Here is an 18,502-nt window from a genome sequence, read left to right on the forward strand (position 1 = left end):
GTAGGAATATTTTTACCATCGTTTTCTGTGGAATTCTGAAAGTCAGCGATGCGGTGAAAAGACTGAAATGAAATGTTGAATCGAAAACGATGTTATATGAAATAAATAAAATTGCGATTAAAAGAGAGCGAATTTAATTGAAAAAATCGTAAATTAAAATAAATAACTTTTCTTTTATTTATTATCGAAATGTGAAGATATTGCAAAAATATATTATGTTCTTTTCTACTAAACTGAATTATTCTAAATGCAAGCATTTCGTATAGAAAGTTATATTACGAACGTAATATTTTGATACGTAACACGTAACAATTATACAAATAATAATTAATATACAATCGTAAATACCTAATGCCTTACTTCCTTCCAAATTTTCTTTTCTACAAGACCTAAATTTGTCTAAAACTAAAAACTAATGTAATAATCTGTAATTGAACAATCCATAATCGTAGCAGTACAAAATTCAGTTCCTTCATTAAAGCACATCCAAACCCCACGATTCTAATTAAGGAGTAACAAAACGTATTTAATCCTTTCTGGGAGCTATTGTCATAAATTATAGGCCACAACTGCACTCGTTCTGCCAAGCACTGTGAAAACAGTGGCGCGATAAGTGGCGCTTCCGACCGAAAAATAGACTTAGAAATGGTCCTATCACGCGTCTGATCGAAAGAGGAACTGTTCCCGTTGTTTAAGAAGCCCACTAATACATGTAATTAGCCGCTCCGTTTCTAAGGTGGACGCCAGCCGATCGTCTATCAGTAGCCATCAAAGGGTGGCGGGAATTGTAATGGAAGCGAAGAAGAAAAGAAGAGGAGGACCACTCGAGGAAGGCGTTTGGACAGAGTTCGCCAGCCGAACTTCGCAGACACGCTCATTGCGAGGCTGGTTGCGATAAACGCGTACAACGTTGTAAGCGATGAAGGACACGAGAATGCACGGTGGTTATCGTCGACACATTAGCATGCTCGCTTACGGAGATAATCGTGCGTGGTGCTTCTCGGCTCGTTATGTTTAATGGTCGACGCGAACCGAACGAGCTTGACCCACGACGACGGGATGAAGAGCATGGGCCAGCGAAACGTTCTATCAACATTTCAGAAACGGTCGAATAATCGTTACTCTTCAGATAGGAATTCTAATCGCGACACGATATTTCTGGCATTTTGCATCTGTAAGAAGGAAATTAACGTTGGACGGAAAAGAAAAGATCGGATCGTTCGATAGAAGGTGGACGATGGTGCATTGCGCGATGAAATTTGCGAATATTTACTCTGAGTTACTCTGAGAACTTACTTTTTGCTGCATCATCGAATGACGGCTTGAACCACCTAGAGAAACATGAATGGAATGCTGCTTCAGGCGTGGTGTCTCGCGCAGAAATAGCGTGTGCCCGTGCAATCTGTTATGAATTAAAACGCGCCATTGTAATTTCGGATTTTTATGTCTTCGAGATGTGTCTCGCGTTAGAGGAGGACGCTGAAGCGATTGTTGAACGTGACGGGTGAGTTCGTTGTATTTCGATCCTGCTACGTCGCTTGCAAAAACTTGCCGTTCAATTCTAATCTCGACTTCTAGAATGCAACTCTGTTTTATAATCTCTGACGTCTCAATTATGCTCGCGGATACACGCATTCGTAGCTTTTTATCGAGCAACATTCAAGTTATCACCAAGCGAGCGGACACGTAAGTATATTATTCTATTTAAAATCGAAGCATATAAGAAAAATGGTGTTTTTGAAATCTTTTACATGGAACACTTGTTTGAAAATTCCTGTTTTAAATATACTTAATTGTATACTTTAAATAAATTGTTTCAAGATATCAAATATATTAAAATTCACGAAGAATTCTCATTTAGTTTTTTGATAACGAAAGAAAGCAGTGAATTTAATTAAAATGAATACTGAATAAAATTGTGAAGCTAGAAAGCGTCACGTTTAAAAGCCACAAATGTGTAGCTCTTACTAAACTGCAGATTAAATGTGTTGACCGGTCAAGGCCATTTCTCTTTCGTTAAAATCTGCACCGTCAAGATCTATTCTAGCAGAACCTGCGTGTGTACTGGTTTAACAGGTTTAACTGTAATTTAGGTGTAATCTGAATGTAAGTGAACAATTTTCATCGACCAGTTGTTAATCGAGTTTAATTCGAATATAATTATATCATTTAATGCTACACTATTAATATGTCCTCGTAATAAATTAAAACTAATTAATATTAAGTCGATACTCGTTTATCTTTGTTATTTCATTTTTCTTGATAAAAGAATTTGGAAATTTCGCGTTATACACGACGACCCTGACATTCTGAGCTCGTAATGAACCGAATCGTGAACCGTGCGCGAAGTTACGTATAAAGTGCGTCTAACAATGACTATGAAACAGCATCTGCGGACAGCTGGAGCACACGGGAAAATAGCGTGACCCAGGTGCCAGCTTAGCTTCCGTCAAATTTACTAAAACACGATAGCATCACCTTTTCCGGTCCCAAACCACCCTTCTAACGTTCTCTTCCATCATATTCAGTATTAAATGGTGTTAATACATTAGTCGATTCGTATCTAATACTCCCGACTAAATTACATTTATGTTTCGTGTAGATCGAGATCCAATCGATCTTCGTATTGTGAAATTAGTTTCATTCGAAACGAGCACAGTTTTGTACTTTCTTCAGTTTTCATATAACCGTAACATACAGATATAATTATAGAATGATAAAAAGAAAGAGAAAAAGTGTTTTCTCGTTCGTTCGCAATTAAAATTCAGCGACGTCCGATATTTCGCGTTTTATTCGCAGAGATTCACCCAATTCGAAGGCCTCCGGATCGACGATGAACGTTACCGCGTCGCGTCACGGGTCCCCGATTCGATCAGAAACCACTCGAATGACGTTAAAAACGGGGGCCAAGTAGCGTTAGAGGAAAAATACTGGCGCGTATAGCGCGTAAAGAATTCCGAAAGCGGTCGATCCGAGCATGAGGCAACGCACAAACGAAAGGAACTACGTTAGGGCATCTCGCAGCGTGCGAGAGAGCAGTAGGAAGAGGTGAGGAGGTAGTGTCGTCCAGGTGCCCGACCGGCCTTTGCCGAACTCACCTCCACCTCCTCGCCAGACCTGCTTCTCTCCTCTCGCCCATTCTCTCGTCCAGGACACGCTCGCTAGCTCCGTCCGTCCCCGTCAGTCCGTCTTTTTCCAGCCCGCGAGCTTCTTCCTAACCTCTCGACGGCTCTGGTGCTTTCCTCTTATCCGTGCCATTGGCCATTAGCGATTGCCGTCCACCGTATCATCAGGCCCCGCAGTAATGGGACCTCTTACGGTCCTTAGAGCCCAGTCGTTCGTCGCGCGCCTCCGCCGCGGCTTCCCCACGTTCGGCTCCTTTACGGACCTCCTCCTTCGCTCCTACCACGTGATTTAGCGGGTTACGTCTAACCGCTCTCTCTTTCGACCTTCCGTCTGTCGGATCTACGTTCCTGATAACCCGAGCACCGCGGAATTCGCCGACCCGACCAGCCGAGAGAGTTCGGCTCGTGCCTACGGCCCGTCGTGCACAGGCCCTCAACCACGGACCCCGGGACCGCCATCGGATTCATTGTGCTCGATCTTGTGCTACAAGTTTTTCTGGCTCCCTCGTTTGTTGCTGACTCGGCAATGTTTTGTGAGTAATCCGCTAGTGGCTGTACGACGCGAGGCCTCCGTTTCTTACGCTGCCGTTGGTGTCGAGTTGATGGAAATTGCCATTCGAACGCGCTCCTTTCTTTGCCACCGGGCCTGATACCGATTTTACTTCGCCAACGATTCCTAACCTCGCGTAAACCTCGACGCGACGCATTGTTTCACGACGAAATTTCGCGGCCAGTGGATGTTTAATTTGACCCGAGGTACGATCGCGGGGCGTGTACCTTGGCAACGGGAACCGTCTGTGTATTCGTTGTGAGTTATTCAGTTTTTTTTTCTTCTTTTTCGTTTCCTTTCCTTTCCTTCGATCAATCACACACCCCGCTATCTCAGTCAGTGTGCACCGTGAAACAATTCTGGACTCGAATTTGCATAAACGCCGTAGGTACGTCCGAATTTCATATACCTCGGCGCGTTAACGAGTTTATAAAGTTACGCGGGACCATCGATCTTTTCGACGGTAAGTGCGACTGCAATGATCCTTGCTGACACTCGCTAATTGATCCTGCGCTGGATAAGTGCGTCTGTAACGTTCGAGGTTTTGCAGTGAAGTGAGGTATCTTTGGCCGTTTCGTGTGGTTTCTGTGATTGAAATCGAATCGTATCGGTCGCCTGACTCGAGTTCGATGACGGTTTCTATGATACGCGGTCGTGTTAAGGGAATTGACGTCGCTGTCGCACGTGTCGTGGTGATTCGACGAGATAACCTCTGGAAAATGCTGCAGCTCCGATCGATTCACTTCTGATTTCTCGCGCACGATGATGAACACGCGACCTTGTGGCAATCGAATAGTTTTAACCGGTTTCGAAACTTTCTCTGGTTCGAACTGTTCCCTCTTCCGACTCGACAATTTCTAATTCTTGGAAAAAAGGCCAATTTCTTGGAACAGGCTCACGACTATTTCTACGTCGATCCTCTTCTCGACTGAGTTCCACGCGATCCTTTAAAATTGTCACGATCTTTACGCGTATCGCGAAAACTAACGTCCTTGGTAAAAGTGAACGAGCAGCCGTAACCTCGTGGAAAAGATTGTAGAACAGTCTATCTGGGACTCGTTTTAAAGAGCGAGGCTTGTATTTGCACATCCCTGAATTGAATTCTTTCCAAGGGCCATTTTATGATAGCAAATGAAGCGGAGACCCTGAAGTTGATTTTTGTTTTAAAAAATTCAAACGACCCTGTCTCTCTCTCTCTTCCCCCGCGTAGACAGTTTAAATAATTTTAGTCGCGATTCGTTTCAAAACGATTTTCCAAGGGAAAGTTTACCCTTTACCTCTGAAAAGTAGGCGTGCGATTTCGTGCGATCGTTTTTTACCACGCTTTGAATGAAAAATGTGCCGTCCAGCGTTCGAACGGCCCAAAGTACACCGAGGAAAGGGTTGCACAATCGGATTTGAACCTCAAGCGTGCGTTTAGCGTTTGTTTAGCGTGTTTAGAGACAAGTATTTTCCTGTCGTTGCCTTATCGCGTCCTAGCATCGTTCTTCTGTGTGTCGAGTACAAAGTAAGCATACTCTAAACATGTGTACAGCAAGCATATACGTGCTGGACACGAGGCGCAAGTTCAACCGTGTAAGCGACTCGTGCTGTATTTTGGGTTATTCTAATATGTACCAGCGACACACTTTTTATTCAGGACGGCGACGAGGAGAGGCGCATTAAATTTTCAGAAGTCGGTGCGAAGAGAAGGCTTCTCTCTGTGAATTCATTTCAGAATAGATCGCACACTTTTGTCGAAATTTTCTGCGAAAATCGAACTCGTAGGACTATTTTTCACTCCGTTTTCTAATGAAAAATTCAACTCAGAAATGGGGGAATAGAAGCTTCGTCTTTAAAAATAGGTTCGCGTTCTATAATTCTTTTCAGCGAAATTGGAGTAGTTTTAATGTCGGCTATTTTTCAGATAGAATTTAAATAGTTAAAGTATTTAAGTATAACTAGAGAGAGATATACGAGATATTTTAATTTATCAAGATACTATATTGAACTGTTATGAATTGCGTATCGTTAAGTCACTCTTATTATTGCGTGCTTGTACTGACTGCAATAACAACGCGACAGTAAACAGATTTCCTCCTTGTCTACCCTTGTAAGCTTGTCAAATTCAGTCTATCATCCATTCGCATGGCGTGTGGACGTCTGAAACTCTTCTCGTACATAATTCCTCTTTATACTACCGTAGATTATAGACGCGACTCGTTTATTTTATAATATAGACACTTTATTCTTTAACTTACAGTATAAGCAAGTATTTTCAATTCAGAGTATCGTAACTATCGTATAATTAGAATTAATATTGCGGATTTATTTGAAACTTGACTCCAATTTTCGTCAGAGTTTTTCGATACAACTAACGTACTCTATTTATTTCTCAGCTATTTTTATTACTCTCGTTCTTTCATTCGGTCGATCGATTTATTACACCTTCGTAATTACGCGATAATTCGAACGTTAAAGTATATCTGAAAGTGAAACGGCAACGCCACGTTAAACTGAGATGTCAAAGAGAGAAGGCAATTAATTTTAACGAAAACGATATAGAATAAGCTGTTCCTTAAATTTATAGCCATTTTGGAGCTGCGATAGCAATTTATTCGGTAACGGGCGTCGGAAATTACGCAACATGCTAAGTGTCGCTAAAGCGGAAAATGGACGATGTCGAGCGTGATCGATTGTTTTCTCGGACAAAAGAAACGGTAATTTAATGGAAATCCGTGGAGATTACGCGAGGAGAAGCTCGAATGGTGTTGTTTAAAGAAGAGAAAAAGAGGAAACGGGGGAAAAGTGTGCCGATGGCGAGAATGAATGTGCGAAGTGTTGTGCGGAATGAGACGGTGCAGTGAAACGAAGCGGGTTAATAGAAAGCGTCGCCAGAAAAAGTGAGAGAAGCTTCGAGCCGATGAAATAATAGTGTTGTGCAATGCGCGCGGAAAAAGCTGTCGAACGTGCATTTTCCTTCCGACTAATGTGAGCAGCGTTTTTGTGAAACATACCGGAGTGACAACCAGATGGGAAGTGATGTCTACCTATTATGGCAGAACCGTTCTCGAAGAGATTCGTCACAGCTAAGGTGAGAGACTCATTCTAGTTCGTTCTTCTATTGTTTCCCTTTGCATTTCGACTTAAGATTTGTTTTAATCGTTTCAAATTATGTGCTACGTGTCGCTTATATTGCGAACGAAAGGGTTCAGTGTTGCAGTGTCTGCGTTAGATATAATTGAAATGGTAACGACGATATAAAAAATTGGAACAGAAGAATCATTAATTTTATACAATGTATATTCTAGCAAAATGAAATGAAATTATTGATAGTTTATTGGTTGAATTTGTTCAAAGGATCCTTTAGGATCTTTTGAATTACAGAGGCTCCATTTTATAGTTATTATTCATTCTGTACCTGAAATATATTGCGTATATACAGACACGTGTGTGCATAACTAATATATAGTACAAATAAGTATGAAGATTCGAATTATCTGCATAATAAAATTTCCGTTTAAGGCAGTATGATGTTTACTTAAAGCATATACGACATAACTTCGTGATAACACTCTGCCTTGACAGAGGTTTGTCACCATACGTAAAGATATAAGCAGATACAATTTTTACTTCGAATAGTTAATATTTTTACCTCAGAAGCTAGCTTGACACTTTGTATCATTTTTAGAAAAAATATTTAGTAACATATATCTAGTAAATTTATTTTAATTGAAACATTCAGAAGTATCCGTACTTGAATACAAATGCATCATTCAGTAGTATAATCCAATGTATAAAATTCTAAGGATACTAGAAAAATTTGTGTCATACAAGCCGTCAAATTCATATATCTAACAATTATCATAATAATATAATAATAATGAATATGATCTTATTTAATAAAAAATATTTGATCTTCTATAGTACTTAGTTCGAGCTATGCAATCTTGTCCTCTTCAAGTTAGAAGTGATTCTTCTAACATCAATTCAATCGATCAACCAAGAAATCATTAACAGAGAACAATATAGTCTCGTCCATTCCATATAAGCCGATATAATAATAACTGACTCGTGGCTCGTGAACAATAATGCCTACGTTCCCCTTTAGAATGATTTAAAAAGAAAAAGGGGGGAAAGAATTTCGCTATCGAGCCAATCGATTAACGATAACCAATATCACGGGCGTACGATTATTCGAGCATCATTTGCAATTAAAAGAAACGATCGGATCCTACTTGAGCGTAACGGGTTGCGTAATATCACGAATCTGGCATTGACGTATACGAAGCTTTTAGTTGCCTACGGTTATACGTTCGAAGCCTTTTAAGTGCAGGTCTCAGCGAGTATGTAATTTTCATGTACGATTCCCTTCCACCCCCTTCGCCTTCCCACCGCCGTCCTTTCTTCTTCTTCTCTCGAATGGTCCGAGCGAAACGATCGAGTACGTGCACGCCAGGCACATGCTCGTGCATTTACGCTTAAGTTTGCGCATTTATACGAAACAAGCACCACGCGCGCGCGCGCGCGCGCACCCCCGTGCGTCTACGTGTGCGTCTGCAAAATTCAATGGATCGGTTGCGGCGGAGGTCTCCCTTTCTTTCAAATCTTTCACGTTCTCCGCTGTTCGAAAACGAAAAGGGAATAAATTTCGGGATTTACGTAATTGCCGTGTTTATACCTTGTACGCGATCGTTTTTCTTCCCTCGTCCCCGTCGTCTCTACCTTTTTCGACCCTTTTTTTCCTTTTTCATTTCCTTTTTCGTACCGCCTTATCTGATAAATCTGTAATTTGAAACGAGCCTTCGCCAGACGGGATATTTACAAAGTATTTTAATTAAGCGATTTTTCTTCTCGACTCTCCCTTCGGGTAATATTTTTTTTTATAACGAGAACCTTTTTCCGTCGAACGCTCGCGCTTCGTTTTGGAAATGCAACGAGACGTGCTCGTGATCGAAGAAATTTAGGCTGAAACGATTGTTTAGCATAACATAAAAAGAGCAAAGATTCTAAATCATTTAAGGAAAATACTCGTAAAGATTGCGAAATTATTCGAAGCTTTCGTAAAATGAGAAATTTATTATTCTCTTTATACGATGTATGCAAATTCGCACCCGAACACTTAATTTAATATAGCACTCATATTTTCTCAAGACTTGATGCATGATACTTAACTTTTTCGTCGATGTATCATCACGAATTTAAATTTGAATGTTTCAACTTTTCATAACCGCAGTGCACTCCAGTTTTTTTTCTTCAAATTCATGTTCTATCCTGCGCGCTATCTTCATGTATGGTACCGTTTCGCTATTAATTTGATATTTCGCTCATAAATGTATCACAATCGTTCATTTCCGTGTACGAGAAGAGAACGGTGAATCGTTATTCCCTTCACTAACGACAGATACGTAAATGTAATTGCTTGCAGTACGGAACCCCTTTGCGTGCAAACTGCAATTACACTTACTTTGGCGGGATCATCAGTGATTAAAACGATCGGAATTAAGTGCAATCAGCAATTGCAACGGTTCTCGATATCTTACTTCCATCGAGAGGGTACTTTCGGTACAATTTAATTTTTTCGTAACGATCGTTATGGAACGATGTACAGGGTGTTCCATAACGCTTGAGACGCAGATAGAAAGGTATGCTCAGCGGGTAAATATAAAATATAAAAGATAATTTATATAAACGTACACTCGCGATGTAACCTCGATGATGATGATCAATATGACCCTGTTTTCGAGTTACCAATCTGGTTTCTGCTGTAACCATTTTTTTCAGCCTGTACACATTGCGCTATATGTAGAGCATAATTGAATACTGTTTTAGTTTTCTCTGAAGGAATCGATCACGAGATGAGACCAATTGTAAATGTTACCAAGTATCTATTAAGAAATAGTTTTTTTAAATTATATCGTTGGAAATACTTTACGTTGTATTATCTATTTGACATTAATTCGCTCAGCAACTAATATCAGATATTATAATTCGATGTTCAAGGCATATATTTGATATTGCAAGATACAATTTAAATAACCTCGCAATTTCATTCTTTTTAAAAATGAAAGGAAAGGATTCAATTTGGAAATAGTCACGAAAATAGAAATAGAAGTAACGAAATCGTATGCTAATGCAAACTCGAATGAATGTGCTGTTTACGAGGATCCACAGGGTGTTCGATCGTTCTCGAGAGAAATTTTAACGAGCGACTTTAGATCCGCAGATAAGAGGAAAATTGAGAATCGCAAGTCACGTTTGAAACTTCGTTCTCAACAGAAACGACTTTGAAAATCCATCAAGATAATGGCAAAGGTGCGTAAGAATTCCACGTGCGACAAAATCTATATGACTGTACGCTGGACTCTCGCGTGCTTTTACCATTATGAGTAAAACAGAGAGAATGCAGGTAAAATACGATAAACTTACTCTTAGTTAGAGATAACCGTAAATTATCATTGAAAGTAACGTTTCGTTCAAACACTGAATTAGAAAATATGTATCCTATGCGAAAACATGTGTAGTCCAACGTTAGCTGTTTGACTGTTAGATATAGACTTTTCTCAGTGCAAACCTTTACGAACCATCGTTTGCTTGACACAAAATAGGCTGTAACCAGAAAACGAGGTCGCGTTCGTCCATACACTTACATAGAAAGAACGTTCTTGTAATTTTCGTGCTTTGAATTCACTCCAGTTAAACTTTACCATGGAATACCTTGAGTATAAACATCAAAATGCACGTATTTACTTTTACACGCTAAAAAATCTTCCATGCTTACTGCAACAAAAATACATAGATACAGCTTTTAAAATCGAGCGTCTTCGAAATAATATCGTCGATATTAAATGCAGCGGTGAGAAGCGAGCAAATAAAATCGATGACATCTTGTTTACCCCTCTTTACCTTGGTTTCTCAATAACTTAGACCCCTTTCGAGAAGGGGATCGCCTTGTCTCCCGACACCCAATCAGTTCGAGGCGAAAAAAGGATCTAGCAGAACGCATCATTTCACCGCGTCCCGAAGTCATTGACTTCGACTTCCTCATACTCTTCACGAAAGCTCTCCTCCGCCCACGCGGGCGCGGCGTGCGTGCGAACCGTGGATCGTGTTCCCAACATTTTTGCACGGCCCCGCGGAACTTATTCGTTTGCAACTTAAACGCGCCGGTAAGATTAATAATGAACTTTCTCCCCTCATTAGATTTATGTAGTGTTGCAGCCAGGCTGTAACGTAACGATTTTTATTGCCGCAATACGTCAGACGAACAAATACCGGGAATTTCGGCATTAATTTCTCCGCTGGATTCAAAATGCATCGCGGCTATGTCGGGGCTAATAAGTAACGGCTAACAAAGTAGCAGGTAATTTATGAGAACGCAACGGATCGCGAAGTTTTACGTCTATATTCGAGGTGAAAAGAATTTCAGCGAGTGAGACACGGGCGGGGATGAAGTGCAGGTAAATGTATCAGTCGTCTGAAGTTAACTTTTGAACGAAAAGCTTCTACGAACTTCTAATTTCATAGTAAAAGTGCTTATATAATTATCTAATCTGTTGCAACTATCCTCAGCAATATAGAAAAGAACCATCGATTATTTCTAAGACACAGTTCGTAAACGAATAACCAATTATCCTACGAACTGAATTACATTTATATTTTATTATTCTGAAATGCAAATAATATAGCCTGTCCCCTGCTGTTATTTAAAATTAACGCGTACGCGACAGCACGGAATGTAAAAGAGATACCCGTAAAGATACGTTCGAGCGCGTCAACTGCAAGAAGAAACCGATATTCGGCGGAATCGATGTTTCAGCATCGGCAACAAATCTTGTATCACCAGATTTTAACGAACGCGGGGCCAGATATCGCTTTCCAGCGTTACGCAACACGGTATAAGTCGGCCGTTTGGTACCTCGCGTATCATTCGTGTTTGCGAATAACGCGAAATACCCGGCTGCTCCTTTTAAGAATAAATCAAGAGCGGGGCCCCGTGCACCGTCTCGTGGACGCCTTTTACTCGAGTTATTTTTTTCTCTCCCCCCCCCCCCCCCCTCACTTTCATCCCGATAATTTATTCGGCGACTTTTAACTCATACGCTCGCTCGTAAATTCAGCTGGTAATTACTTGGAGGCAAATCGGAACCGACCGAGACGGGTCACGAATTTCGCGGGGAAAATTCGCTCGCAAAATTGGGCGAGCGTCTCGCCGATTTTGTCAGCCGATCTCCGTACTTTTTTTCGAGACAGAAAAATTCTCACGCGGCGGCTTCCCTCGCCTCGCGTCCCGACTTCAAAGGGGTGGACGCGCGGTAAATCTTGCTCCGTCGCCGCAGCGGGGGAATGTAATTGATTTCAGTGTATGTAAGTGTTAAATGAGAATGGATGTCCAACGTGCATGGGTACTCGCTGGGTATCGCGCGATTTGATCTCTCGCGAGTTCCAACGAAACGTACTGTCTATTCTTCTAAACTCGTTTTCAATTTTCCTTTCGCCGCAATGGTCCCCCTCGGAATTCTCTGTCGTAAGGGGAGCGTAAATTTCTGTCGATACGGGTTCCTTATTACCTTTTATTTCTCCGCGGCCTTCGAGGGACGATTGCAGTAGGAAACGGTTGTCGAATGTGGTTACGTTTAATTCGCCATGAAACGATTTCTTATTGCTTCGCTTTCTATCTTTTTATTGCTTTACTGAGTTTCGTCGTTCTTTACTTTTTTTTTGGCACTTGTGCAGGCTTCGTTCTTGAGGAAATGAATTGGGAAATTTCATGATTTTCGCGTTCGCTTGGCAGTGAGACTCCGTTAGATGGATCTCGCTATAGATAACTATATTCTCTTCAGTATTTGCGATCAACGTCACGATTTGTAGCGACGTCGTCGTTTGTCTGTTGCCATTCTTATTACGCCTAACTAGCTGCTCGAGAATACGGGGAGCTATCACGATGGCAGGTTGCAGTAATCGTCAATACATAGACATGGTTGCATTATACGTACGTTCGCGATGGAAGTGCTTCTGTTGTAGCTTCGCGCTAGACAAAATGGTTTCCTAATCGTCGGCACTTTCAGAGGCGAGGAATTTTACAGTTGATTGTTTCAGAGACAAACCTCGTTATAGTAGATATTCCTGTAACATGGTTTCCATATACGTGGGGCAGAAATTGCGACAGTTTTCCTGTAACGCGATTTCTATGCAATAGAAATTAATTGGCAGAAGTATGTTATTTTTTCCCTCCATGAGTTCTTTTCTTACTATTTCTCAATTTTAGTTGCCAGAGAATTTCTCTGCAAATACAGAAATTATGTACCATTGGTGGCTTTTTTTTTAAATCTCAACGTTGTACGAACTAGTCCGATTTGTATTAGATTATTTTAAGTTTTTTACAAAGCTGTACTGATTAGTGGAGGATTGATTGCATTGAATGCTTGCATTCTTCATTTTTGCCTTACTTTTGCACAAGGATTTTGAATAATAAATCATTTCACGTCGAAATTTATAAGTTTAACATCGCTCGACTGCGAATGTACACAATATTCATTGTAACATATGCATATGGTATCTAATTAGCAATACGTAATTAATAAAGTACATTTATGCACAAATCATATTGTTGCACTGCATGCATGTACATAGTTTATATTCCCATACAACTGCTTTACATATGATTTTAATTAATAGTGTGAACGAAATTATTCTCAGTACCAGAACCGTCAAAGTCCACGTAACAACGTGCAAGCATACTTTCACAGGCATAAAGAGAAATACAATAAAAAATAAGCAAACTTGCTTCTCAATTATAAGTAAGCACCATACTTTCCGTGTTAAACGCTGAACATTTCCCACCCGACCCAAGCCGTCCTTTCTACGCTAAAATTTCATTCCTCATCGGTAAATCTGAACAAGGAAGCCAGGCCTCAGCCTCGTAACGAGCATAAACATGAATCCACCGAGCGTGTCTACGAGTTTTCACATCAATTTTCCCTCGTTCCCGCTCCTTAAGCCTCAATCTGTAGCGGAACAGTGTATAAAGAGTACAGTTAAAAGTAATCCACACCATCGACGTGCCTTTCTACATTCTTCGTCGTAGTCTCAAACTGCATTCCTCGAACGTGCTGGTACACGCGGCGCCCTAACGCTAATCAATTACTTTCCACGCTACCGCGCGAGATGCGTTTGGCGAACACTGCGTACGATTGCTCTCGACTAACTATTTAAATGTTTTAAATTTGCAACCTCTGACGAATGAGATACGCGGAGGATCCAGCTGCAGACAAATGGAAACGAAACGGATAAACGTGGACGGCTAAGTGGTGTGAACTGGAAATGTAACCAGATTGCGATTCGAAGCTTCCATTTCGAGGAAAGGAAGTTCGAAGGTTCGTTAGACGTGTATTTGTTTGATGGTAAAAGTCTGTAAGACAATGCGAGGCATGACGAAATCCTGTATGGCTACGCGCAGGCATGCGTTGCACTGGTTTCTGGGTTCTCGCCATTAGTGCACGCGTATGCAAGCGAAGGGTGTTCAAAGTCGTTTCACTCGAACGCGAAGCCTCGAATGCAATTTCGTTGCCTTCTGGCTTTCGTTTTGTTCCACCGAGTGACTATAAAATCGTTCCTTTTATGGCGACTCATTTGTAGGCCAACTGACATCTATATGTACATATACGTACTTAATGAATTGAATTGAAGTGTTTGAGACAATATGGTACTTGTGACAAGTAGGTCTCTCGCGATTGTTTTGCTAAAATTAAGAAATGATTTAACGATATGCGATAAATACTTGTGTCGTGTATGTGTCGAACTGTTCGTAATAATCGACGCAACTATCGCGTAAAAATGGAGGTTTGGTATGCAGTGCCAATTATTTAGAGGTATTGTCTATCTACATATAGCTTTTTAACGCTGCTTAACTATTTCGTGTCATGAAAATACATTCGATGTATAGAATCGAACCAATTTGTTCTTGACACGTTGCGTGGCAATGTCCAGTTTTCACGCTTGCGTTATCTGCCTTTGTAGATCATCTGTTGTCTCTCTTTTACTGACACGTGAACAAGTGAAACTTTTCTATTTCGTGTACTTATTGTTTCTATATAGGACAATCATTATCGAGCCTTATCTATACAATTTCTACATTCATTAATCTTTCACTTAATATTTATTACATCAGAAGGTTCTCTTCAACCACTTCTCTTTTTTCATTTACGCAATGTTTTGTTCAGTTTCAGGATGAAAAAAGGATGCGAATTATCGCAGTGTGCTTATCATCAATTATTTTTAGTGTCGTTGCGAGAAAAACTTCTTAGCAACACTTTCGAATACGCTCATTCAGCCATTTGCTTCGAAAGGAGGCTTCTGATCGCGTGGATTAAAAATGGAGGATTAGAATTGATTATAGTAATAAGTTGTAGGTTCCTCGTTGGCTCTGTGCGATGTCTGTTATTTATCACTAATTTCTAGAGTTACGACTTTGACTATTTGATGAATACTCTTGTATCAAACGATTAACTAGCTTAATAAATAACTTCCACTCGTCCTCGTATATAAACGCCATTTTCCTTTCTCATACTTAGATACTCTTATCGTTCAATTTTAAGTATATCAAATACCATTGAACGTAAACAAAAATTTAATTTATTATTTTCTTTTAAGAAATAAAAAGTTTCTTCCTTTATATTCGAAATATTTGAACCTGTACAAATTAATTTAATTTGTATAATGATATTGTGCGTATGAAATTTTGCAGAATTCAAAAGACGCGAGAATAAGATTCTAACGGGTTGGTTTTATAAGTAACGGGAGCAGTTTTAGTAAAATCTGATGATCGTTGCGACCATTGTTGCGTTTATGCCTCGTCGAGGAGTATCCGCCGTTATTCCGGCAATTCTCGACATACGGAAAGCACATTGTTCTTGTACAATGTCTGCGTAATTTAACACTCCTCGATGAGCATCGTCGAGAATAAAGGCCGGCCTCGAACCATTCAACTATTTCAGTTACGCAAACGTTCTTTTTCCCTTGCTGCTTTTGCGCCATTGTTCGAGCGGAGCCAATTTTTGTGTTCCACTCTATTTTCATCTTCTCTTTTCTCCCATAGCTGATATGTCCCGCCAAAATTCGAAGGTCGCCATTGAACTTTTCAAGCGCGGCAATTGTTCCCCCGTAAATGAAGGTATTTTTATTTTTCCCGTCGCGGCTTAAAACGGATGTCACGATGAAAAACGTTCGCTGGATTTCATCTCAGGGCATACAGCATTAACGCATTGAACGAAACTAAGCGTAATTGATGCCTTTAGCTTGCGAGAGTTTACGTGTTCGTACGCTCGATCAAGGGATTAATTCATTGTTTGCACTTTGAATTACTTTTCAATTTTGTTGCTAATAACTCTACTGTTTTAAGTATTTTATTAGAAATTTATTTTAAAGGATGGTACCCTAATTGTCAAGATATCGAGGCAAATGAATGAAGCGTTCTCTTGAAAATTTAATCCTCGAAGGCATGTTATCAATTCGATTTCGAAGATTCGTTGCTTAAATTGTGTAATAAATTAACTAGAAATATAGCGAGCGAGAAGCAAAGCGATATTAAAATCCGCGTGGCTGAAAAAAAAGGAGGAACATAGATGATTCGCATGATGGATCAGCCAGCATCGAGTGTAATAATACTTTTCGAAATGACCGAATGCAATTAAGATCCTGAAAATGAAGGTTACTCGACTCGTATAAGACCGCGAATGAAATATCACTGTTTCTTTTTACTTACTCATTGTTACACTTTGTTGCCGTGCAGCTAATATAGGTACATCCATCTTACCGCAGTTTGTGGTTTCTTATACCGCTTCTTATGAGTTACGAGCACACATACATATTAGAAGTCGATCAAGCATCTGTGTACCGGGTGTCAGAAAAATGTGCCAAGGCTGTGAAACCATTATGTTTGATCTTAATCGGATCGGTAATAAATTTTATGCAACGAGACGCGTAGATTTTAACTATCCAGAGGAGCGTTCAAATTCTAATTCTATTCCACGACGTATCGTGCATTTGAAATTCAAATACCCGTAATAATAATCACTGTCAATTATCTGATATAAACAAATTTACATTTAGATATAATTTAACTGTTTTAACGAGTAACAAGAGTTATTTTTTCAAGTTTATTCACGTGATATCCGTAATAAAATAAAGTTTGATAGATATAATGGTACCTGTAGAAGCTAATATACGATGCATGCATCGTGTTTTACATAGCTGATGAAGTATTTCGTTTAAAATTCTAGAATGAAGTATACTATGTGCAATTTCGTAAGTTAATAGATAAATTGCATAGTTCGTTCTAAGAATGGACTTTGAGGTAGAGTGAAATAATATCCGGCATTTAATTCAAGTAACAAAATTGACTACGAAACGCAATTACGCCTTGGATTCATAGTCCAGTGTGCTGGTTCAGTAATTTTATACTATTACTATACGTTCTTTTCTATCAACGAAACATTGTAGGAAATTGCAACGTATCGTAATGAAGGGTTGCACAGTACAAGTTCTCATTTAAAAATCAGATACGCTTCCATCGTTAATAAAATATCTGCCAGTACCTTGCCAGCACGCGTATTTCGAGTATACGATGTAAATTGGTCGGTGTACAACGTGCCCTTAGGAAGATTATTTTAACGAGAGTTCTCTATGATTTTTTTTAGCTCGACAGCTTTCAACATTGTTCCTCATTGAATCTCCTATCATTACATTTATTAATGTTTCAACTACGATTTTAATGGTCTTCGTATTTCATCAAATCTGGTATTCACACAGGTCTTTAATTAGAAAACTTCTTGTCTGAGTGAATTGAAAATTTGGAATACCCAATCCCACTAAGACCATATCTTCTGTTATTCCAAAACCGCAAAGGGATTCGAGACCACCATCAACCAAATTACAATAGAAAGCACGCAATAATTCCTATTATTTAAAACCAAAACAAACGGTTGGGTGGCAGTAAAAGGGGGCCCTGTGTGAGTGAATTGAAAATTTGCAATCCCACTAAGACCATATCCTCTGTTACCCTAAACTCTCAAAAGGACTCAAGACTATCATCAATCAAACTAATAATCACGCGACAATTCTTATTATTTAAAACCAAAACAAAAGAAAATCAGTAAAAACGAAATCACGAAAAGCAGCGTTGGTCGATGCCCATTGAGAAACATTGATATTCGAAATAGTATCGTCTGGTCCGTTTTGGTGGGAGTAAAAGAAGGCTCCATGTAAGTGAATTGAAAATTTTGCAATCCCACTAAGACCAAATCCTCTGTTACTCTAAACCCTCAAAAGGACTCAAGGCAACCATCAAGACCATCATCAACCAAATTACAATAGAGAATACGCGATACTAATTCCTACTATTTAAAACCAAAACGAAACAAAAATCGATAAGAACGAAATCACGAAAAGCAGCGTTGGTCGATGCCCATTGAGAAACGTCGATATTCGAAATAGTATCGTCTGGTCCGCTCTGGTGGGAGTAAAAGGGGGCCCCCTTAGCGGCAGGAAAGTAGGATGATTGAAACGGCGGTGGTGGGAGAGTCACGGGTGCCTCGACGGGGACGACCTTGCTGCGTGTGTGTGTGCCGGCTGACATACGGGACCCGGAGTCTCGAGGCAGGACGGCGCGGACCCCTCGACTGTCCCCATAGTACGCCGCGGCGCAGAGCCGGCCCTCCGCGAGAGCACCGGCCACGATCTGGCCTGGCAGTGTCTTATTACGCACGTTGCGCGGCACTTACCGCGCGCGGTATCGCGCGTAACGCGTGCTCTCGCGCGACGATAAACGCGAACGCCGGTATGCAGACGC

General features: G+C 40.3%; 1 protein-coding gene across 2 annotated transcripts in view; it reads left to right on the top strand.

Moving 5' to 3' along the window:
• The first annotated feature begins 6,671 nt into the window (after positions 1-6,671).
• Positions 6,672-18,502, top strand: part of LOC143424536 (EGFR adapter protein) — a 261,708-nt gene continuing 249,877 nt past the window's right edge. The window contains exon 1 of one of the 2 annotated variants that reach the window (XM_076896665.1): positions 6,672-6,748. In XM_076896665.1, coding sequence (XP_076752780.1) covers positions 6,687-6,748 — 62 coding nt within the window. In that variant the 5' untranslated portion in view covers positions 6,672-6,686. The remainder of the gene's footprint in view (positions 6,749-18,502) is intronic. The other variant, XM_076896666.1, reaches the window with a different exon arrangement.

This window comes from Xylocopa sonorina, chromosome 6 (genome assembly GCF_050948175.1).
Source record: "Xylocopa sonorina isolate GNS202 chromosome 6, iyXylSono1_principal, whole genome shotgun sequence".
NCBI classification, from domain to species: Eukaryota; Metazoa; Arthropoda; class Insecta; order Hymenoptera; family Apidae; genus Xylocopa; species Xylocopa sonorina.